The 25,247-nt window shown below is 48.8% G+C and overlaps 1 protein-coding gene across 1 annotated transcript in view; it reads right to left on the reverse strand.

Annotated features, from left to right (window-relative positions):
- farp2 (FERM, RhoGEF and pleckstrin domain protein 2) overlaps positions 1–25,247 on the reverse strand; it is a 228,832-nt gene that overhangs the window by 52,215 nt on the left and 151,370 nt on the right. The window contains 3 exon segments of the mRNA XM_038816227.1: positions 2,642–2,775; positions 3,321–3,410; positions 5,037–5,221. Coding sequence (XP_038672155.1) covers positions 2,642–2,775; positions 3,321–3,410; positions 5,037–5,221 — 409 coding nt within the window.

Here is a 25,247-nt window from a genome sequence, read left to right on the forward strand (position 1 = left end):
GGGCCACCAGGTCAATGTCCTCATCAATGCCAGGCCACTAGACATAGCTCCTGGCCAGGATTTTCATTGAATAAGATCACCACATCTCAGGGGAGCAGCAAGGTTGAGAATATGGGGCCTTCATGAATAATCTGCCCGTACGAGGATTGAACCAGCGCTGCTGGCCTTGCTCTGCACCACGAACCAGCTGTCCAGCCAACTCAGTTAAACTGGCTTCCGTATCAATATAAATAAAAGAACCATTAAAAATATCTGCTTCTCAAATAAGCGTGTTGTACGCAAAGGCATAAAATTAGTTTGTGTACAATGTTGGAAATTGAAGTACTCTCGGACATTTCTCAACAGGTAAGTGATGAAGTTGTATTAAGATCCCAGACCAGACCCCAACAGTGGCTAAGATACTGGACAGAAACTCCCAACATTTAATTTTGATTTTGCAAGACTGTGAGAAAAGAATATCTAGTTCCAGGCGTGATTTCACACAAAATAGGGATATGGTATATCAAAACAAACTTTATTACTAACACAGTATTAAAATATCTTAACAGCACACAAGAATACAGCTTACAATTACCCTTTACACAATGCAAATCAATACAGTGCCCCCAAACCCTTAACTCTATCTTTATTCCCACTCAAACAACAAAACTACCTGAGCTCTCAATCCACTTTTAAATATAGTTGGCAGACCCAGCTATTTTTGCTTAAGAGATGTTCTTTGAGAATGATTTAAGAGATGGACCTGAATACTGTCAGAACATTGCAGGATCTCCAGCTCAAGCTTTCAGAAACTGTCTTCATAGCTTGATGTCAGAATCAACTTCAAACGCCTGTCTGTCTCAACTCACTGTTAAAACTGCCTTCTCTGTTCACAGGGAAATCTGCTTCTGCTCTGTCCCCAGTCACATCTTCAAATGAACTACAGTGAGAGTACATAAGAACATAAGAACTAGGAGCAGGAGTAGGCCATCTGGCCCCTCGAGCCTGCTCCGCCATTCAATTAGATCATGGCTGATCTTTTGTGGACTCAGCTCCACTTTCCGGCCTGAACATCATAACCCTTAATCCCTTTATTCTTCAAAAAACTATCTATCTTTACCTTAACAACATGTAATGAAGGAGCCTCAACTGCTTCACTGGGCAAGGAATTCCATAGATTCACAACCCTTTGGGTGAAGAAGTTCCTCCTAAACTCAGTCCTAAATCTACTTCCCCTTATTTTGAGGCTATGCCCCCTAGTTCTGCTGTTACCCGCCAGTGGAAACAACCTGCCCGCATCTATCCTATCTATTCCCTTCATAATTTTAAATGTTTCTATAAGATCCCCCCTCATCCTTCTAAATTCCAACGAGTACAGTCCCAGTCTACTCAACCTCTCCTCGTAATCCAACCCCTTCAGCTCTGGGATTAACCTCGTGAATCTCCTCTGCACACCCTCCAGTGCCAGTACGTCCTTTCTCAAGTAAGGATGCTTGTCTCCTGCTGACATCCTAATCTAAAACTCAACTGAACTGCTTTTCTGCAAAATGCCTGGTACTCTAGATTCTCCCATTAATTACGTCATCTTACCAAGCTGAAACACAATGGGCTGGATTCACCGATTTGGAGGCTAAGTGCCGACTCCGGCGTGGAACGGCATGTTTTACGACGATCCTGCGACCAGTGAGGGGCTGGCCGGGTGAAACTCCTGGCTCCCAAGACAAACATGGCTGGAGAATGGCCGGGTCCGCGGCTGCGTATGCGCACGGCGACAACCTGCAGCAGTCGTGCCATAAAACATGGCGCCGGCCGTGCGCGGACCCAACCTGCCAAATACTGCCCCCTTGGCCACCCCCCACCAGTACTCCCAGCCCCCCTTGGAAGTCCCTCCTGGCCAGCAGCATGGCTCCAGGCCGAATGTGGCGGTGCTGGACACAGTCCGCAGCCACCATGTCGGGTTCCCAACCGCTGAGACCACACTCAGCCCACTGGGGGCGAAGCATTGGGGGAGGGCCTTCAGGTGGCGCGCTAACCCGTTCCAACGCTGTGCGGTGCACGACAACGCTATTTCGGAGAGGGTAGAGGATAGAAAACCAGCATCAAACCACCGCCACCCTCAATTTGGCCGTTGGAAAGGGTTCTCCGCCCGATCGCCGATTACGATATCGCCGTCAGTCAACGGTGAATTCCGCCCAATGTATCTAATTAACTGTTCCACAGAAAAATTTATTAATCCAAACAAAAATCCATTAGCCCAAGTTTTTAGGATGCTAATTGCACCTCTGGCTCCCAAAAACATAGTTGCCTTTTAAACCAGGATTTTGTAAAACACTACTGCAGTAGTCATATACACACTAACCCAGGCTTTTAACCCTTACTACACCATGACTGCAGCACCCATATACACACTAACCCAGGCTTTTAACCCTTACTACACCATGACTGCAGCACCCATACACACACTAACCCAGGCTTTTAACCCTAACTGCACCAAATACAATACAATACATATGAAATTCCTACATTCATCACAGTTGTACATGATTTAAAAACTGTCTGTTTTGTGATGTGGTTATTAGACAGCATTGACATATGACCCACAAACATTCAGGGACATCTCTACTGCAGGATGAATCCTAGCAAAAAAGACAAATGAACTCACCAAAGAGCTAGCCGCTGTTCAATCTCTTTCAGAAATCCACGATGAAACTCATAAATGGGGTCAATATTGGAAAACAATAAAGTCATTAGTCCGTCTGGCATTGCGTTCTCTTTAATTACAGCACTACGGAACCACTAGGAGAGAAAGAAAAATTTATAGTAATATAACTCCATTCATGCAAGAGAACATCCCGAGTAAAGCATCTGTTTTTCATAGAATTTACAGTGCAGGAGGCCATTCGGCCCATCGAGTCTGCACCGGCTCTTCAAAAGAACACCCGACCAAGCCCACACTTCCACCCTATCTCCATAACCCAGTAACCCCACCTAACACCAAGGGCAATTTTGGACACTAAGGGCAATTTATCATGGCCAATCCACCTAGCCTGCACATCTTTGGACTGTGGGAGGAAACCGGAGCACCCGGAGGAAACCCACGCACATGAGAAGGAGCCTTGGTTTAGGATCTCATCCACAAGGCAGCACCTCCAACAGTGCAGCACTCCCTCGGGAGAGTCTTCCTGGACTATGTGCTTAGCATCTGAAGTGGGACTTGAGTCGACCACCTTCTGGCTCAGGGTGCCAAGTGTTATTCACTGAGCTGGAGTGAACAATAGTGTAAGTAGAAAAATACTTTTAAAATTTCCAAATTGAAAGGGAAAGCATAGGATGCCCCTTACCACAGTGATGACTTCCAAATCCTTCAGATAGGTCCTCTCTGTGGTCAGGATTTCCTTTGCGATGAAGTAGGCCTTGTCAGCTGGGTAACGCTGTGGAAGAGAAAAAAAGCAGACATTAAACCATCATCACCGGAAGTCATCTTCAAACCAATTGGGCAATCCCATACAATCACAACCAACCCTCAACTCATGGCAGAAATGCTCGAATTGGGATGTGGGCAAAGTGCAACATTCTCCGCCATTCAAAATGCCTGTTGGAAGTAGGAGCGGGTGCAGGAGCAACCGAGTAGAGATCCTGCCACCTCGTTGTTTTGACCAAACAAAAGAGACGGGAAAATCAGACCAGAGGTTTATTCTCTCCTGCCCTCAATCATTTCTGAAGGAAGCATCCATCTTTGACAAGGGAAATGGGATGCACCATTCAGCTTTTGAACCTGTTTCACCATTCAATTAGATCCTGGTTAATCTGTACTTAAGCACCACCTACATTTTTTTTTACAGAGCGGGTAGTATGACTTTTCTTATCCCTCCTCTCACATCAAAACACCCCAATGGGTAGCCCGAAAAAGGCAAAGAAATGACCAAATGCATAAAATTGGGGGCTGGGCTTCAGAATCAACCAGCACTTCAAGGAGTTCAGAGATTCCCAATAGAAATAAACAATTTTTAAGTACTTATATTTTTAAACCAATCTAAAAATCGATAATAATCCTATTTCTTATGCTCTTATAAAAGCATTGTTCTCTGGTATGATGCTAAGCCACCATGAATGTGGTTTCTGATTTGTTCCCAGGTATGTGTTATGCCAGGCAGTGGTCAGTGCCTCACACACAGGTGGCATCTATCTCCTTGGGGACAGGGGGAGACAACAAAATGGCAGCCAGTTGCCATTGGACATGGCTATCAGATGGAGGATGGTTCAGGCTGGCACTCAGGCATGGGGAATGGAGCCTTTCGTGAGATATCAGATGGTAGCTGACTGTGATGATCAAGTGTGTGACCAAGAGTCAGGAAAAGAGAGAAGGCGCAAAACAAAAGAACAGTATTATTCTGTACAAAGGAGTTCGGAAAGATGGGGGGAAAAAAGAAAAAGACTTGCATTTCTATAGCTTCTTCCACGCCTTCAGGACAGCCCGAAGTGCTTTACGGCCAATTATATACATTTGACGTGCAGTTACTGTTATAACGTAGGAAACCGAGCAGCCCGTATGAGCACAGCAAGATCCCACAAACAACATCCTGATCATGACAACAGAATCCGTTTAGCAATGTAGATCGAGGAACGAATGTTGGTCAAGCCATTGGACACTCTCCACAGCTCTTCTTCGAAATGGTGCCATTGGATCCTTTACACCCACTGGAGGGAGCAGGCAGGGCCTCAGATTAATGCCTCAATAAAAGATGCCCAGGCGTGTCAGCCTAGATTTGATGCCCATATCCTGCACTTAGGGTTCTGACTCAAAAGCTAATTAACTCAAGTTGCTAATTAACATCCAGCATAAAGTAGTGGGAGAAACAGTGTCTGTGATAGTGTCAAACAGGCACACCAGTTGGCTACTGGCTACAGGGGAGGAGAGGGGTTTCAAAACTTAACAGCTAAGTCTTTGCTTGACAAATTCAAAATTTTGCCTGGAGCAGAGTTCTTGCTCAGAAAAGTAATAAATAACAAAGTCCTGGATCACTAAATGTCCTTCAAACAATAACCCAGTTCCGCACCTTCCGCCGGTCTTCTTCTTCATCATCCATCCTGGTGCTTCCTGCATCGCTGAGAATTGGGCTCTGCAGTGGTGACAGAGGCTGAGGGGTCAAATTCAGATTAGACATCTGGGACCCAGGAAGCAGCATATTCAAAGGACTCCTCATGGCAGGGGGAGACAGCTGCAGGCTGTCGGCTAAACTACCTGAAACAGATACAAAGCAGAAATACAAAAAAATATAATCCAAGAGACATCTCCGTAACAAAAATAAATCTGAATGGGGAGGATGGGCTGGGTGAGGTGTGAAGATATCAGCTGGTAAAATAGGAAGGTGCCTTAGTCAAACTTTGGAGAGTGAGGCTTTTCTTGGATTGCAAATGTATTGTTAATATTAAGATTTAACTTTAGAATTTCATGGGAGTGGCAAAGGGATCTGCAGCAGACCTCTCTTGACTTCAGGAAAGCTCATGATTGCCATTTCTACCAAGGAGGGCTTACTTCGGCACATCAAGTAATTGCTTTGGGGGGGCTGTTTAGCACAGGGCTAAATCGCTGGCTTTGAAAGCAGACCAAGCAGGCCAGCAGCACGGTTCGATTCCCGTAATAGCCTCCCTGAGCAGGCGCCGGAATGTGGCAACTAGGGGCTTTTCACAGTAACTTCATTTGAAGCCTACTCGTGACAATAAGCGAAGTAATTGCTTTGGAAAGGCTGTTTTCCCATCACTTCGCTCTAGTATTCATCCTCCTATCCAACTGTTTTTGAACACTTCCAATGATTTGCCTCTGCTACCTTGCCTGGTAGACTGTTACACTCATTTTATTTGCTCTAACTTCATCTGTGACTAATTGTTTTTGTTGTCCCCATCTCCCGCTTTAATAATGATAGCCCCAATTAACCATAGCCACTGTAACGCTTCCTTCCAAGGCTGTGGAAAGCTGAGGCCACCGCTTCTTCCCTGTAATTGTACTTGTTGCTCTTTCTGTATCCTGCCCAGTGCATCGATAGCTGTGATAGTCTTTTACTTTGGTTTACCCTGTGGCAGTTCCAATCAGTGGGGCAAGAGACGTCACCTAGCCAATAATCTTCATTCCATGAATGATGTCCACACATGCACTCTGAATTGGTCAGACCTCAGAGAAACTGCATGTCGAGCATGCAGAGTCTCACGGTGTTACAGAAAAGTCTCTCTCCCTGTCTTACCATGATCGATTCCCTGCTGGGTCACTGTCTGTGCGGAGTCTGCACGTACTCCCCGTGTCTGCGTGGGTTTCCTCCGGGTGCTCCGGTTTCCTCCCACAGGCCAAAGACGTGCAGATTAGATGGATTGACCATGCTAAATTGCCCTTAGTGACCAAAAAGGTTAGGAGGGGTTATTGGGTTATGGCGATAGGGTGGAAGTGAGGGCTTAAGTGGGTCGGTGCAGACTCGATGGCCGAATGGCCTCCTTCTACACTGTATGTTCTATCTGGTGCTCTCATGTTATGCGTAACTGTCTATCTCTCTCTCTGAAAGGTTTCCATTATCATTAAACTGTTTTGTTTCATTCAGCATTGGGGAGGTAATTAGATCACTTTTGTTTGCTTCGAAAACTGATAAAAAATGAATATACTGGATAATCCCACTCAGTTTAATGTGCTTTAAGTGTAAAACACAAAATGTATGACAATAAATGTATATTCCACGTATTTCTTTAATCTCATACACAGCCATTCTATTTCAAATCAGCTCAGTATAAACATTACCCGAATAAATCATCTGGATTTTTCACTTAAACTTTTGTTTCAAGAGGTTTTATTAAAAAAGATAAATAAAGATAGAGAGAGCTATTCTATCATTTGGTTACTGGTGCTTCCGGGGAAACTACACATTGCAAATGCTCTGACTGTCAGGCTCGCCTTCAACAGAGTACAAGAGTACCAAGTACAGTCTCAGAATTGTGGAAGAATCTGAAACTTTCAAGTGTAAACTACAATGAAGGCATCAAAAATCGCAAATATAAGTTAATTACTGTTATTGTGAAGGTAATTTTTGACATTCTTCAAAAATTCATTCGAAGACTAGAAGTTTTAGTTACCAAAAACACGATTTTCAACATAAACTTTTCCATTGCTGAGAAAAGACATTTTGTCAAAGTTTTTCATCTTGCGCTTGTCAGGACATTTGCAAGAATACCAATGTCAGGGGAAACAACAATTTATATACTATCTGAGAAGAGGGTGCTGAGTGAGAGGCAAATAGACTCTGATTGGTGGAGGCGTTCTCCATGGCAACACCTCCACCAATCTGAGTCCACTTGCCAAACAAACCGCATTCTCTTCTCCCCCAATATAAAGTTGATGAGTGCGAGATCAAAAGTTTCGACAAAATGTCTTTTCTCAACAACCAAACTACGATTAGACTTTTCGGTGATTTGGCGTGAACGATTCAATGACAAGAAAACGAACGGGATTCTCCATCGGCCAACACCGGAATCAGTAAACATGATTGAGCGGAGAATCAGTTTTGACGCCGAAATCATGGTGGGTGCCAGTTTCGCGGCATATCACAATTCTCCGGTGCCTTGACATCAGCAGCAATGTGTTCCACTCCGCACATACAGTAAACGCTGCTGGCATATCATGAGCGGTATTCTCCGGGGCCTCCGCGATTCTCCACCGGTGGGAATTCCCAACAGCGAGGTTTACTTGTGCTTTTAAAAATTGGGTTACAGGTGCCATGGTTGATGAGGGAGAGGGTGGAGGTAGCACATGGAGAGGCACATCCGTGTGTGCCGGCACTGAGAGGGGGGCTGCCAGGGCCAGGAGGGGGCAAGGATGATGGGAGGGGGAACGGTGTGGGACCGGCATTACCCGCACAGGACTGGGGTGGTTACTAGGCACATACCGCCATTGCCGTGGCCTGCAAGGCAACCATTTTGCTGCATACCCCACTGACCACCCACCTTGGTCCCAGGTTCTGCAGAGTGACACCGACTGTATGGTATGCCCCACCCCACCCTCTGCCATGCCACACCCAACTGATGGTAACCCGCCGGGGAGACATCACACTGCCTGTCCATGGCAATGCCCACAGTAGCCCCTGCAGGGCATTGCTGGAAGGGGACCATGGAGCGTAGCATGGGCACGGTGCGGCACCAGCCGAGGGTATCCCTGCAGCAGGGCCAAGCGCCAGGGCCAGAGGCCGTCACTGACGGGTCCACGGGAGATGGGTCCGCAATGCCAATCTAGGCCACCTTGTAGCTCATTGGACCTGGTTCGGCATGGGGTTACTCACCATGTAACATATCGGTCTTTCATTCCCTGCAGGCAATGGATATTGGAATTCAACGAGCAGCATAGTCGCCGCAGCTCCAGGGCATCTGGAATTGCTCAAGGAGGAGGAAGTTGGAGCGTGCCCCAGAAGAACAGAAGGCAGCGCTGAGGATGAAGAGCTGGTTGCCCAACAGGCCGAGGGGCAGGAGGCGGACGAGGTGAATGAGGCCTCGGGTGTACCGGCAGCGCCCGTCATTCGAGGACCTGTGGGACCGGGCATGCCATCGAAGACTCTGGCTGAGCAGGGGGACAGTGCGATCATGGCGCACCTGGCACTGTAGGGGAATGGGGTAGGATACCCACTCCCAGTGGCCATCAGGTGACGATTACCCTGAACTTATACGCCAGGGGGTCCTGCCAGAGGCGGACTGGGATCTCACAGAGCTCGGTGCACAGGTGAATCCGCACCATCACAGTGGCCCTTTATGCCCAGCAGGCACAATGCATTAATTTCAATGTAGACTGAGCCCACCAGGGTGCCCGGGCAGTGGGTTTTGCCGCCATCGCTGATGTGCCCTGGGTCCAGGGGCTGATCGACGGGATGCATGTAACCTTACGAACACCTGCGGATGACAGGCCGCTCTTCACAAACCAAAAGGGGTTCCACTCGATGGACGTGCAGCTGGTGTGTGACCATCAGGTACACATCATGCATGCTGTACCCGATACCCAGGCGGTGTGCACAACCCCTTCATCCTGGTAAACATGACGGTGCCCAGCCTCTTTGAGGCACATCCCTGGCTAGGGGGTTGGCTCCTGGGCGACAGTGGTTATCCTCTCCGGTCGTTGCTGATGAAACCCCATGAGGGCATTTACGGTAGCATGGTGGTTAGCATCAATGCTTCACAGCTCCAGGGTCCCAGGTTCGATTCCCGGCTGGGTCACTGTCTGTGTGGAGTCTGCACGTCCTCCCCGTGTGTGCGTGGGTTTCCTCCGGGTGCTCCGGTTTCCTCCCACAGTCCAAAGATGTGTGGGTTAGGTGGATTGGCCATGCTAAATTGCCCGTAGTGCAAGGTTAATGGGGGGATTGTTGGGTTACGGGTATACGGGTTACGTGGGTTTAAGTAGGGTGATCATTGCTCGGCGCAACATTGAGGGCCGAAGGGCCTGTTCTGTGCTGTACTGTTCTATGTTCTATGTTCTAAGAGGCGTGATTGAACGGTGCTTCGGCCTCCTGAAGATGCGGTTCAGGTACCAGGACCAGTCTGGAGGGCCCTCCAGTATGGCGCTGGGAGAGTCGCCCGCATCTTGGTGGCCTCCACAACATCATGCAGCAGAGGGGCTACGGGCTGGAGGAGAAGGATGAACACCAGGTCCCATTAACAAGGGTAGAAAGATGTGGGAGAGGGTGAAGATGGGCAGGACATCGGGTTTGGGCAGGCACGGGAGGCCGTACAACGTGTGCATCAGGGCCAATGCATAGAAGATGCTTTGATCGCCTCCAGGTTCACCGATTGGGGAGGGGGGGGGGGAGCCTCGCCAGGGACGCAGATACCGTATCCCAACCCCACACCCCCATTCAACCAGCCCCCCCCCCCCCCCCCCCCCCTCGCCTCAATCCCCTTCTGTGATACACACCTGCCACACTGCGAGCCCTGGGTTGGCTGTTATAGCAGTCATGGTCCATGGGACGGAGGTTGATGTCTGCACACTCTGCGATGAGCTCTGGTGCTCTGCATCATTTGACAACATCTGGCTCCTGGCCACGGTAGCACTTTGCACCGTCCACCTGGGTGATCCCTGCATGCAAGCAGGTGCTGCGGTGTCCCGGTTCCTCCCCTGCAGGCCCCAACACATCCTGCTCCCTCGGGGTGCCCAATGGCCCCCGGGCTACTCCATAGGACAGCGGTGCGAGCGGAGCTAATCCCGGAGGCTCTCCCGCCACCTGGCGCTGCCTGCTCTCTCGACCAGGATCTGCATGCTCTTGGCCATGGAGCGCAGGGAGTGGACCATCTCTATCTGGGCCTGTGCCACAACACGCTGTGAATGTGCCACATCGGCCAATGCCTGGGCAATGCCGCTGCGCTCTCTGCCATGGCCTGCTGTGACTGGGCCACGCTGAGGAGCGCTGCTGCAAAGTCCAGGTGGCTCTGGCATATGGCTATCTGTGAGAGGGCAGCCCCGCCCTGGGTTTAGACCACCACCTGTATAGAGTAACAACATTTGTTACAAGCAGTGAGTGATGTGGTACTTGCTGAAGGATATCAAGGATTCTGCAGAAACCTGATGAGGGTACATGCGTAGGCATTCGCCATGGAGTAGTGTAATTGAAGAAAGGGCAGAGGTGGAACAAAGCAGTACAAGCTACTGAAAGAGAAAGAAGGTGGATGGGGAAAAGCGCTATCAGCAGGAAGACATATCTGTCCAGAGTGTCCAGGGAGCAATTTTCCGACCTGGGAGGAAGAGTGTGCATTTCAGCAACGATATCTTCATTGATATATGCCAGCTGCTGCAAACACAAATGAAACTCCAATGCCCATTAAGTATGGCATTGCCAGTGCTTATGAAGGTGACCATAGCGATGAACTTTTATGTATTTGCCTCATTCCACACTGGGATGGGAGGTGTTTGCAACATTTCCATTTGGCATATTGCTGCAAATGAAAGGTCATTGAGGCTCTTTCAGTTCAGAGAGAGCTGCCTGTGTTTCATTCTCCCCTGTCAGATGAAGTACAAGACTTTGCAAAGAGTATAGACATTCCGATGGGGTAGGGTGCCGTTGACTGTATGCGTAACGTTTTGTGAGCACCATGCGCAAACCTTCACCATAATAAAGAGTACTCCACTTCCACAATGTCCAGCTGGCGAGTGGCCACAGGCAATATATCATGAAGCCCAATGTCCGATATCCTGGCAGCAATCCCAATGCTTTTCATTTTGTGGCCTTCTGTTGTGCCAGATACATTTAAGCCAACAGGCAAATCAAAGGGTTCTTATGGGGCAGCTAGGGCGATCGACTGACCACAGGGCTGATGACTCCAGTGCATAACCCATGCACACATGTGCAGCATTCATACAATGAAAGCCATGGTGTCACACAAAGTGTCTTAAAGCAGACCGCTGGGATGCTGAAACCAAGCTTTCACTGGCCAGTCTATTCTGGAGGAGCACAGTGGTACTCAGCAGAGTGGGTGTCAAGGTTCATAATGATGTGCTGCATGCTCACAATGCCCAGAGGGCAGAGCCCTTACCACCAGCTATACTGTAAACAGCGAAGGAAGAGGCCACCTTGCCAGCCGCTTTCACACCAGGCTCTCCATGAAGCACTAGATAAACTGCAATACCAAGAAAGACAACCCCAATTCCCCACTAGTCCCACACCTTACTTCCCGTCTTTTACTGACCATCACGCTTGGCCACAATGTGAAAATAAAAGCCAAAAAAAAATCCAAACATTTCAAATCAAGTTTATAAATTAAATCATGCCTTATTGCACACAGATGTCAACTAACCATTCTTACGCATTCCTTTACCTGTCTTCTGTGTGCCTTTGCCTGTCCCAGTGCTCCTCCATGGTGCTACCCCAGTGGTTGTAGCATGATTGATAGAAAGCTCCTGATGTTCAGTGGAGGAGACTGCAGGACATTTACAAGCAGTTCTAGGCTGAGGAGGCCCGGTATAGGGCTGTACCGTCTCAGTATGAGTGGCAGAAATCTGGGCGGGATGCAGCATGGGAGGACGAATACGGTCATCCTGAGAGCGGATATCCAGCCCAGGCTCCAAAACGTCACTGCCGCTCTCTCACCTCTGCAATCCTAGCGATGCGCCAAAGGACAGAGAGACTCAACAGGCCCCTGGAATCCACAGCCATGATAGTAGCACTGTGAGCTTGTGTGGCGGTAAAATGATCTTGAACAACCTCAGTAAGAGCTTCCACTGGAGTGGAGACACTCGACATAGGACATGCATCATAGGTGCACCTATAAGCGCAATAAAAGAGTTAGCTACGTCTCCCATACTGAGCTCAAGCTCTTCACAAAGCCCTGAGCAAAGATCTGTTAAGACATTACATGTTCCCTAGCATTGCGCACAGGTTTCCTACCAGGCCTGCCAAAGCGCCAAGCATGGAGTTATGCACACGCAGCAGTAGTCTGTCGCCTGTCCCATCACAGTTCTCATCTGAATTCCCTGTAGTAGAAAACATGCATGTGATCCCATCCTCCAGGGAGCTGTCACCTTTGCTATCCTTGCCTCCTGCCAGGGTTGCAGCCCACTCTTGCCTACCCTCTCTCCAGTCAATCCTCTAAATAATGCGTTGTGTCAATCTCTGATATTAACCAAGTGTCGGTGTTTCTACATTGTCTTCATTTTCCTGTTCTTCCATCACTGACTGATGAAGTTGCAGGTCTCGGGTAACTGAAAGGAGAAAGGTGTAAGAGTAGCGTTGCAGTAAGATAAGGGGAGGTGCAGGTGCTCAAGTAAGACATACGTGCCTACATCACCTGAAACTTGTAAATCAAGACAAATTCTGGCATGAGGGGAAGTGGAGTGTGAGCCAGTCTTCGCCATGGGGAGGTCAGGGCATGCAGCTGCACCTGCTCTCTGTCAGTTAGCTGCTGCCTCTGATTGTGCAGCACTATATCCAGCAAAGGAGGGAACGCCATCAGTGAGTGTGTTGCAACCTGTTTGGATGATGTGGCTGTCAAGTGTGAATACCTGACAGTATGTACAAGCCGTAGATTGTGAGTACGGGGTTCGCAGCAATGCTCAGGGCGTGAGGGTGAGCTGAACAACAAATGTTAGGTGAGTCCGATTTGATAGAAGGGGTGTGGTGAATTGAGTAGTGTGCGAGACTGGTGGTGCATTTGGAAGAAATGGCATTTGAAGACACGCTCACAAGTCTTGGCCTTGTCGGCCCACAGCCGGCAATCATTAATTTTTTCTTCACTTTTGATTTTTGAAGTGAACCTGTATTGAATCTTTGTAGACATTGATCTAAACCCAAGTCTGATTGTGCTTTTATTAATTAATCAATAATAATCAGTAGTGACATTCTTTCAAGATCTTGCTTTTCACAGCTGATATCTGATCCACATCTTTCGTTTCCGTTTCCAAGTGAAACGCTGTGAACGCATTGGAGGGAGCACAGAAGATGTTTACAAGAATGCTTTCAGGAATGAGAAACTTCAGTTATGGGGATAGATTGGAGAGGCTGGGACTGTTCTCCTTGGACAGAAGGCATCTTCGAACAGATTTAATAGAAGTGCTCAAAATCATGAAGAGCATGGACAGAGTAGGTCAGGAGACATTGTTCCCGCTCGTAAAAGAATCAAGAATGAAAGGGCACAACTTCTGGTAGCGACGAAGTGCTGAGCAGTCGCACATCAGGCGGCTCTCCTCACTCGGACCTGCAAAATAGCCACTTTTCACCGAAACTTCACCCAAGAACTTACCAATTCATCCCTCCGACGTTAGTAAAACAGGGGGGGGGGGCGGCGAAGCCTAGCTTTCGTCGGAGCGAGAAGGGCAGACCCGCCGCACACAAAGCTCTCTCTCAATGGGAGGGGAATGATGTGGGCGCAGTAGCTGAAGCTCTGGCACACATGCAGCTCGCCCTGGACATAGCTGAAAAGAGACTGGAGGCCCAGGAAGCAACGATCATAGACCTGGAAAGGGCCGTAACAGACCAGAGAGACCGGATCGTCGCTCTAGAAAAAGAGGTGCCGATGCTGGTCGCGAATACAGGGCGAGGACCAAGAAAACAGGTCAAGGCGACAAAACCTGCAGATCATGGGCCTACCGGACGTAGGGACCCACAATCTATGTGGCTCAAATGCTGGTCAACCTGGTGGGCAGAGAGACCTTCCCCAACCCACCAGAAATAGACAGAGCACACCGGGGACCAACCAGGGGCGGTGATAGCGAAATTGTGCTGGTACCAAGACCCGTGCTGGGCCAGGTAGCCCATGAACTGCAGCTGGGAAGGGCACAAGATTAGAATTTATCAGAACATTGGGGCTGACCTGGCCAAACATAGGGCCGAACTCAACAAGGCAAAGGCCACGCTGTACAAGAATGGCGTACGTTTTGGTATGCTGTACTTAGCCAAGCTCTGGGTCACGTACCAGAGCAAGGAACATTTCTTTACAGCCCCAGCAGAGGCAGATAAGTTTGCCATGGAATGCATGCTGGAGCAGCGGCAACAAGGAAAATGATGACGAGCCCAGGGGAAGAAACGGCAACGTGGCAATGGGCTAACATGGGGGGGGGGGAAAGAGAGGAGAGAGAAGAGTCTCTACCCCCCCCCACCCACCATGACCACAACCTGTACGACAAACAGTAAGCCACCACCTAAGAGACCGTTTTACCCGGGAGAACGTGGCCTCATTCGGAACAACGAGGGTAATGACAGAGGGAAGGTGGAGTGGCACACAGGAAAAGTACAGGGTAAGATGGGGGATAGGGCGGGCAGGAATTCCAGAGAGTGGGCGAGGAAACAAAGGACAGTAACTCCCAGGAGGGGAGTCACACTAGCACTGGGACTCATGCAGCAGACAGAAGCTCCAGCAAGGGGAACAGTGCCTTGTGAGGGGTGGGGAGGGGGGAAACACAAATAACAGGGACAGGGGACAGAGTGGTGGGGAGAAAGCGTCAGGGAAAGGGGGATAGATGGGAATGGGCCACGGGAACGGAGGGGGGCGGGAAGGGGACATACGAACAGATAAGGGCAGAGCGAGAACAGCAGTATGGCTACAACAGGCCGCCACAGCACCGTACGTAACCACCTAGAATGGTCCCTGGGCGAAGGGAGACTCCTGAGTGCAGGGGCATGTCCACGTGGCGGACACACAGTTAGCGGCCATATTGGCTGCCCCTGGACAAAGGGAAACCCCGGAGAACAGAGTCCCGACCGCACGGGTAGAACAGTGACCGCGGCCATCTTGGATGGCCCCCTAACAAAGGGAAACTCCGGAGTGCAGGGGCGCGTCCACCAGGTAAGTATAGTTAATCGCACAGGAAGAGGGGGGGGGAACAAAAACCCTCCTCCAGGATAGTCACCTGGAATGTCAGGGGGGACTGACAATAGGCTATTATTATTAACGGCTCAGTGAAAAGATCTAGAGTCTTCACCCACCTGAGAAACATGAAAGCCGACAAAGTCTTCCTCCAAGAGAATCACCTGAGGTTGAAGGACTGGCTGTGGGTAAAGAAGGGCTGGGTGGGACAGACCTACTGTTCCTGCTACGGGACAAGAGCCGGGGGTAGCCATACTGCTAAATAAGGGAACAATATGGCAAGGATGGTTACGGACCCAGGGGGACGGTATGTCATGGTCACCGGGGCCCTATCCTCGTTAACGTGTAGGACCCGACTGACTGACGGACATGTCGAACCCCAAAACGCAGGAACTCAGTCTCTTTATGGAGCAGATGGGAGCGGTGGACCCATGGAGCTTCACCCAACAGGGGGAGAAGGAGTTCTCCTTCTTCTCCCCGGTACATAATATATATTCGAGGATTGACTTCTGTATAGTGGGAAAATCGGTGCTTCCGGGCTGCTCAAAGCGGAATATTCCGTGACTGACCACGCTCCACATTACATGGATGTGAAGTTGGAGACAGGCAGTGCCTAACGCCCCAGTTGGAGGTTAGGCACAACTTTACTGGCCAACAAGGCCTTCAATGAGAAACTATCACAGGCCATTGACGAATACATAAAGAACAACCAGAACGGGGAGGTCTCACCCTCCACGTTCTGGGAGACACTAAACGCTGTGATCAGGGGAGAAATTCTCGCCTTTAAAGCACAGAGACAGGGAGGAAAGGGTGGCTAGACAGCAACTGGTTGACCCCATACTCCAAGGCTCCTGGTGGAGAGGAAAAAGCTACAGATGGACTTTGACCTGTTCTCCACGAGGAGAGCAGTGCACCAACTCCTCCAGGTACAGGGGACCTTATACGAATACGGAGACAAAGCCAGCTGCCTGCTGGCGCACCAGTTGAAAAAGCAGGCAGCCCCAAGGGAGATCCCACAAATTAGGGATAGCTGAGGCACATTAGAAACAGACCCAGGCAAGGTGTACAAAGCCTTCAACGCTTTCTACCGGGGCTGTACGCCTCGGAGCCCCCAACAGGGGACTTGGGGACGAAGCAGTTCCTCGATGGATTGGACATGCCAGTCGTGGGGGAGGATAGGAGACGGGGCCTGGAAGCACCGCTAGAACTGGGAGAAGTCATGCAGAGTATTAGCTCCATGCAGGCGGGGAAGGCGCTGTGACTGGACAGTTGCCCAGCGGACTTTGACAACAAATTTGAGCGCTGGCCCAGCACCTGCAGGAGATGTTCAGACTCGCTGCTGAGGGACACACTGTGCTGGCACAAGCCTCAATCTCGCTAATACCTAAAAAAGACAAAGATCCAACAGTGCGGTTCATACAGCTTATCTCTCTACTAAATATAGATGCCAAAATATTAGCCAAAATCCTAGCCAAGAGGCTGGAGAACTGCATACCAGAGGTGACTGCAGAAGACCAAATGGGCTTTGCCAAAGGGTGGACAGCTTACATCGAACATCAGGCGCCTGCTGAACATGATCATGACCTCATCCAGGAAGAGAACACCCGAGGTGATCGTTTCCCTAGACGTAGAAAAGGCCATCGACAGAGTCGAATGGAAGTACTGGAACAGTTCGGGCTTGGAACAGGATTCGTCGCCCGAGTGAAACTCCTGTACAATGCCCCCATGACGAGCGTATGGACAAATACCAGCAGCTTCAAGTACTTCCAACTGCACATGGGCATGAGGCAGAGATGCCCGCTGGTATCAACTGCTGTTCGCCCCAGCGATCAAACCACCAGCGATTGCGCTCAGAACAGCAAAGAACTGGAATGGATCCGAAGAGGAGGCACAGAGCATAGAGTCTCACTCTATGCGGATGATCTGCTCCTCTACATCTCGGACCCACAAAGCAGCATGGAAGGAACCACTGCTCCCTTGAAAGAGTTTGGAGCATTCTCGGGCTACAAACTTAGCATGAGCAAAAGCGAGATCTTCCCGGTGAACCCGCAAGGGGGAGGGACAGAGCTGGAGGGGCTGCCAGCTAAACAGGCCTGACACAAATTCCGATATCTGGGGATCCAAATCGCTCACGATTGGACAGCGGTCCAGAAATGGAACCTGACCAGTCTGACAGAGGAAGTCAAAAAGGGCCTGAAGAGATGGAACACACTCCCACTCTCCCTGGTGGGGCGAATGTGGATGATCAAAATGAACGTACTGCCCAGGTGCCTCTTCCTACTTGGATCCATCCCGATCTATATCCCCAAGGCCTTTTTCAATTAACTGGACAAAATAATTATGCCTTTCGTGTGTGTGTGTGTGTGGGTGGGAGGGTAGGGTAATGCAAGGATCCCAAAAAAGGTCCTACAGAAAACCATATCGCGTAGGGGGAAACCAGCCCTCCCAAACCTGCCATACTACCACTGGGCAGCAACAGCAGAAAGAATAATGAGATAGATAAAGGAGCCAGAAGTCGAATGGGTGCTCGCGGAGGAGGACTCTTGCAAGGGGACATCCCTCCAGGCCCTCGCCATGGCAGCACTCCCATCTCCACCCAAGAATTACTCAAACAGCCCAGTGATACTGGTAACACTCCAGTCCTGGAACCAGCTACGACAACATTTCAGCCCAACCAAAATGTCCGATATGGCCTCCATCTGCAACAACCACTGGTTCAGGCCAGCGCTCACAGACGCCTCCTTTAAAAGGTGGAGACAGGACGGGGTGACATTGACAGTTAGGGACCTATATACTGACGGTAGGGTCACAACACTGGACGAACTGATGGAAAGATTTCATCTAGCGGGGGCAACGAATACAGGTACCTGCAGCTTAAAAACTTCAGGCGGAAGAAAACAAGGACATACCCATGGCCGCCATGACAGTCACTACCAGGAGAATTACTGGACAAGGGCATCTTAGGTGGAGGGAACTGTAATGGCATGTACGGATGACTGATAGTGAGAGTCGACACCAAACTGGACGCAATTAGGAAGACGTGGGAGAAAGACTTGGGGTTCAAAATAGGGTGGGGACCCTACACCGGGTCAACTCAACCTCCACATGCGCAAGACTCAACCTAATGCAATTAAAAGTGGTACAAAGAACCCACTTGGACAGATCCTGAATGATTAAGTTCTTCCTGGAGGTGGAGGACAGGTGTAAATGGTATCAAGTGACCCAGCCAATCACGTCCACATGTTCTGGTCGTGCCCCAGACTTGCTGGGTTCTAGACAGCCTTCTTCGAGGCTATGTCCAAGGTGGTGGAGATGAGGGTGGAGCCGTGCCCGAAAATGGCTGTCTTCGAGGTATCAGATCAGCCAGATTTGTTCATGGGGAGGAGGGCCGACATCCTTGCCTTTGCCTCCCTGATGGCCCACCATAGAATCTTGCTCGTTGGCGGTCAGCAGCACCACCCAAAGCTGCAGAATGGCTGTCCGACGTATCAGAATTTTCCCCGATGGAGAAAATCAAATTCGCTATCCGTAGGTCGGAAGATGGCTTCCACAGAACATGGGAGTCATTCACCCGGCTGTTCCAGGGCCTATTTGTGGCCAGCAACTAGGCAGCCAGGGACAAAGAGAAAATAGCCAAAATACAAAAGAAAGAGAGGGGGGAGGACCCGGGGAAACAAGAAAGCAAAACTGAACTCAGCGGGAGGGATGGGGGCAGCAGGAAAAGGGGGAGGGAGACAAGAGAGGGGAACACAGGCGGGGGAAAAAAAAACCAGAGGGAACCACAACGGCCATAGTGAACGCAGCAAGGAGAAAACAAGAACGAAAAGAGGAAACAATCTAAACCCAGGTGAATAACAAAAAACGCCCAAAATGTAAATAACATCATCTTGTGTGAATTTATACTGTGCTATGTATAACCAAAACCCAATAAAAAACATTTAAAAATAAAAAGAGAATGAGAGAGCACAGAATTGAAGTGATTTGCAAAAGATGCAAATGTGATGCGAGAAATTTTTTTTCACAAAACAAGTGGGCCAAGTCTGGAATGTACTGCCTGGAATTGTGGTGGAGGCAGGTTCAATTGAGTTATTCAATAGGATATCAGATGATTATTGAATAGAAACAATGTACATTGGTACGGAGGAAAGGTAAGTCATGATGCCCACTTGGAGAGACAGTGCAGACACAATGGGCCAAATAGATACTTCCTGTAATCCTGTGACATTACTTGGCATAGTCAGTCATTCCTGTTCTATCCAGAGTTCAGATCTACACGAGACTCCATAAGGGATTCTCACACCTGTTAACAGTCACTCACATCAGATCATGGGGACAAGGATGTCAGGCAGGCCTTTAGGGAGCTAGGATGGAAGCTCAGAGCGAGAACAAACAGAGTTGTTATCTCTGGGTTGTTGCCCGTGCCACGTGATAGTGAGATGAGGAATAGGGAGAGAGAGCAATTAAACACGTGGCTACAGGGATGGTGCAGGCGGGAGGGATTCAGATTTCTGGATAACTGGGGCTCTTTCTGGGGAAGGTGGGACCTCTATTGACAGGATGGTCTACATCTGAACCTGAGGGGCACCAATATTCTGGGGGGGAGATTTGTTAGTGCTCTTTGGGGGGGTTTAAACTAATTCAGCAGGGGCATGGGAACCTGGATTGTAGTTTTGGGGTACGGGAGATTGAGAGTATAGAGGTCAGGAGTACAGATTTGACTTCGCAGGAGGGTGCCAGTGTTCAGGTAGACACATTTGAAGTGTGTCTACTTCAATGCCAGGAGTATACGAAATAAGGTAGGGGAACTGGCAGCATGGGTGGGTACCTGGGACTTCGACGTTGTGGCCATTTCAGAGACATGGACAGAGCAGGGACAGGAATGGTTGTTGCAGGTTCCGGGGTTTAGGTGTTTTAGTAAGCTCAGAGAAGGGGGCAAAAGAGGGGGAGGTGTGGCGCTGCTAGTCAAGGACAGTATTACGGTGGAGGAAAGGATGCTAGATGGGGACTCTTCTTCTGAGGTAGTATGGGCTGAGGTTAGAAACAGGAAAGGAGAGGTCACCCTGTTGGGAGTTTTCTATAGGCCACCTAATAGTTCTAGGGATGTAGAGGAAAGGATGGCGAAGATGATTCTGGAAAAGAGCAAAAGTAACAGGGTAGTTGTTATGGGAGACTTTAACTTTCCAAATATTGACTGGAAAAGATATAGTTCGAGTACATTAGATGGGTCGTTCTTTGTACAATGTGTGCAGGAGGGTTTCCTGACACAATATGTTGACAGGCCAACAAGAGGCGAGGCCACATTGGATTTGGTTTTGGGTAATGAACCAGGCCAGGTGTTAGGTCTGGAGGTAGGTGAGCACTTTGGAAACAGTGACCACAATTCGGTGACCTTTACGTTAGTCAAGTGTCAAGGACAGTGGTGGGAAGTTGTGTGTGGAGGCTGAGGAGATAAGCGAGATACTAAATGAATACTTTTCGTCAGTATTCACTCAAGAAAAAGATAATATTGTGGAGGAGAATGCTGAGACCCAGGCTATTAGAATAGATGGCATTGAGGTGCGTAGGGAAGAAGTGTTGGCAATTCTGGACAAGGTGAAAATAGATAAGTCCCCGGGGCCGGATGGGATTTATCCTAGGATTCTCTGGGAAGCCAGGGAAGAGATTGCTGAGCCTTTGGCTTTGATTTTTAGGTCATCATTGGCTACAGGAATAGTGCCAGAGGACTGGAGGATAGCAAATGTGGTCCCTTTGTTCAAGAAGGGGAGTAGAGATAACCCCGGTAACTATAGGCCGGTGAGCCTAACGTCTGTGGTGGGTAAGGTCTTGGAGAGGATTATAAAAGATACGATTTATAATCATCTAGATAGGAATAATATGATTAGGGATAGTCAGCATGGTTTTGTGAAGGGTAGGTCATGCCTCACAAACCTTATCGAGTTCTTTGAGAAGGTGACTGAACAGGTAGACGAGGGTAGAGCAGTTGATGTGGTGTATATGGATTTCAGTAAAGCGTTTGATAAGGTTCCCCACGGTCGGCTATTGCAGAAAATACGGAGGCTGGGGATTGAGGGTGATTTAGAGATGTGGATCAGAAATTGGCTAGTTGAAAGAAGACAGAGAGTGGTAGTTGATGGGAAATGTTCAGAATGGAGTTCAGTTACGAGTGGCGTACCACAAGGATCTGTTCTGGGGCCGTTGCTGTTTGTCATTTTTATAAATGACCTAGAGGAGGGCGCAGAAGGATGGGTGAGTAAATTTGCAGACGACACTAAAGTCGGTGGAGTTGTAGACAGTGCGGAAGGATGTTGCAGGTTACAGAGGGACATAGATAAGCTGCAGAGCTGGGCTGCGAGGTGGCAAATGGAGTTTAATGTGGAGAAGTGTGAGGTGATTCACTTTGGAAAGAATAACAGGAATGCGGAATATTTGGCTAATGGTAAAATTCTTGGTAGTGTGGATGAGCAGAGGGATCTCGGTGTCCATGTACATAGATCCTTGAAAGTTGCCACCCAGGTTGATAGGGTTGTGAAGAAGGCCTATGGTGTGTTGGCCTTTATTGGTAGAGGGATTGAGTTCCGGAGCCATGAGGTCATGTTGCAGTTGTACAAAACTCTAGTACGGCCGCATTTGGAGTATTGCGTACAGTTCTGGTCGCCTCATTATAGGAAGGACGTGGAAGCTTTGGAACGGGTGCAGAGGAGATTTACCAGGATGTTGCCTGGTATGGAGGGAAAATCGTATGAGGAAAGGCTGATGGACTTGAGGTTGTTTTCGTTAGAGAGAAGAAGGTTAAGAGGTGACTTAATAGAGGCATACAAAATGATCAGAGGGTTAGATAGGGTGGACAGCGAGAGCCTTCTCCCGCGGATGGGGGTGGCTAGCACGAGGGGACATAGCCTTAAATTGAGGGGTAATAGATATAGGACAGAGGTCAGAGGTGGGTTTTTTACGCAAAGAGTGGTGAGGCCGTGGAATGCCCTACCTGCAACAGTAGTGAACTCGCCAACATTGAGGGCATTTAAAAGTTTATTGGATAAGCATATGGATGATAAGGGCATAGTGTAGGTTAGATGGGCTTTAGTTTTTTTTTCCATGTCGGTGCAACATCGAGGGCCGAAGGGCCTGTACTGCGCTGTATCGTTCTATGTTCTATGTTCTATGGAATGTCTTGCGCCAATGCATCCAGGTGCTCCGGCTTGATTCCTGGCATTGACCTTCACAGTTACCCAGAACCCAGTTATCCCCCTGCCTTCTAGAAGTTCATTTGGAGGACCAGTCCTCTGCAGATTCTGTACATTACTCCTCAACTAAGGCCTTCAATTCTACGTCAGAAAACGATGGGAGCCCATTCTCTCCCATATTATGCATCTTCTTCCGTTTCCAGGTCAGCATGTTATAGAATGACTCCTGGCATCTGCGCCAGCCACAATGCACCTCCCTTTAACTAGTGACAGCTTGAAATGGTCCAGCCTCTCACCTTTAATCCACGCTGAGATATGCAGCTACTCGACAGCATAGTTTAGTGCTGTCTATACACTATAATCATGCTTGTTAGCAGCCAGCATAAATATGCTCCCTGCACCAGAGTGACAGGCATGGGTAATCCTACATCGCCATCCCCTCCCCCTTTTTGGGGGCTATGGAATTTAGGCCCCTTAAACCCTTACTGGAGTAGCACCTACAGGCTTGACAGGGCAATGCAAAAGGAAAATATGAACAGTTTAACATGGAAATATTTGATGGGAAACATATCCAAAACAATTTAACGGTATACATGAATTTTAATCAGTGAAATTTTGGTACCACAAAATTAGACATGCCACTCCCAAAACATCTGACAATCAGATTAAAATTATATGGGCTTCCCTCATCTTAATTAAAACATCTCGTGGCCAATCCACACGTGTCTTCTCTGCCGTACCTCATGCCTCTCCTTGACGCTCAGGTTTCTGCCAGCATTTACAACTTTACCAACCGCAATCATTCCTCCATTGTTCGCCAAGCCTATGCTATAGTCTATTCCAAGGTCTAGACTCATGAGCCAAGCCTACATTATAGATCATTTCCTGCTTCATACACGGGCATTTCCCAACATGTATCCCCTACCTTCAGTGTTCCATTCCCTAGAACTCCACATCTCAACCACTCCTTGCTGTACTTATAACCTGCCTCAGCAACACCAGCCTACCCTTACACTTACTATCCCATTAGAACACCCAAATTCCATACTTCCTGATTTCACGTATTCTCCAACCAAGCTTTGGGAATGTGGGGTCACAAGACCAGTGTATCTCAAAGTTTTGGGGCTGTTTGTGGAACAAGCGCACAATTTGGAACAGATGCTGAACTGAGATGCACCATGGGGCAGGCCTGAGACAAGGATGAGGAATTAGGGAATGTGAGATCATTTATCCATGACTTGATGGTCTGGGAGATAGAACATAGAACATAGAACAGTACAGCACAGAACAGGCCCTTCGGCCCTCAATGTTGTGCCGAGCAATGATCACCCCACTAAAACCTACGTATCCACCCTATACCCCCCCTCCCCCCAACCTTACTTTTGTTTTAGGACACTACGGGCAATTTAGCATGGCCAATCCACCTAACCCGCACATCTTTGGACTGTGGGAGGAAACCGGAGCACCCGGAGGAAACCCACGCACACACAGGGAGGACGTGCAGACTCCGCACAGACAGTGACCCAGCCGGGAATCGAACTTGGGACCCTGGAGCTGTGAAGCATTTATGCTAACCAACATGCTACCATGCTGCCCGTTGTACGCCTAGTTACTGTGTTCATAGTTATAAAGTGATTGGAAGAGTTTAAGCGGATTATGTACCATGGTAAGAATATGGAAAGATTGAGATGGGTTTAGTGCATCTTCATGGTTGTGTTTATTGTTCTGGGTGTTACTTTTGTGTCTCATGTGTGGAAATTTAGTAGTGGTATGAATTGGCCGGGGGGGGGGGGGGGGGGGGGAGGGGGGGTGCAGTTTAGTTCAGTTGGCTTGATACAGAGCGCAACCAACAGCACAGGTTCAATTCCCGTACGGGCTGAGGTTATTCATGAAGGCCTCACCTTCTCAACCTTTCCCCTCAGGTGCGCTGACCCTCAGGTTAAATCACCACCAATCAGCTCATCCTCTCAGAAGGGAAAGCAACCTATGGCCATCTGAGACCATGGTGATTTTACTTGCATGAACTACAGAGATCAAAGGTATAATTTATATAATTTAGGCGCTTTTCACATTGCAACTTCATTGCAATGTAAGCCTAATTGTGACAATAAAGATTATTATAATTATTATTAAACCAGTGTAGAGTGTGACTTGATATCCCATTGTGAATTGTGAGCTCAATAAAGAATCAGTACATATTAGAATAATGTCGTGTTTAAGTACCTGAGTACTCATGTTGAATCTTGTAACATGAGCTCCAAAGGCCTGATTATGTAGTTACGACAACTAATGTTTGTGTACTCTGTGTTTAAAGTGACAAAATTAATTAGGAAAGCAGTGCCAACTGAAGCCTTGAACACTCCCTCCCCCAACACTCCAAGGTGCCTGCTACCTTTCCCTCAGCATTACTGGGCCTTCAACCCCTATTACACATGGCCAGGTCACAGCCATTCACTGTGCCTCCCCCTTCCCTGTAGAATGAGACTCAAAATCCAAACGTACCCTAAATCTTAGAATGTAATATCTGTACGTTCCTGGGCCCAGGTATTCTCATGCCCCCACCCCCTCCCCCCCTCCTCCAACATCCAATCTTGCTTCCTCCAATGACCCCGTAGTCTCATTCAAGCCAGGAGCCACACACATACTGTTTCACCCACCTCCACCTCAGCACACACTGCTCTCATCTTCCAGTGTGACCAAGGTCTTCTTCAGGTTAGAAGTAGATAATAAGTACACCAGTAAAATGTTTTTACATTTTTTTCATGGAATGTAGGCCAGCAT

This window comes from Scyliorhinus canicula, chromosome 13 (genome assembly GCF_902713615.1).
Source record: "Scyliorhinus canicula chromosome 13, sScyCan1.1, whole genome shotgun sequence".
Taxonomy (NCBI): Eukaryota; Metazoa; Chordata; class Chondrichthyes; order Carcharhiniformes; family Scyliorhinidae; genus Scyliorhinus; species Scyliorhinus canicula.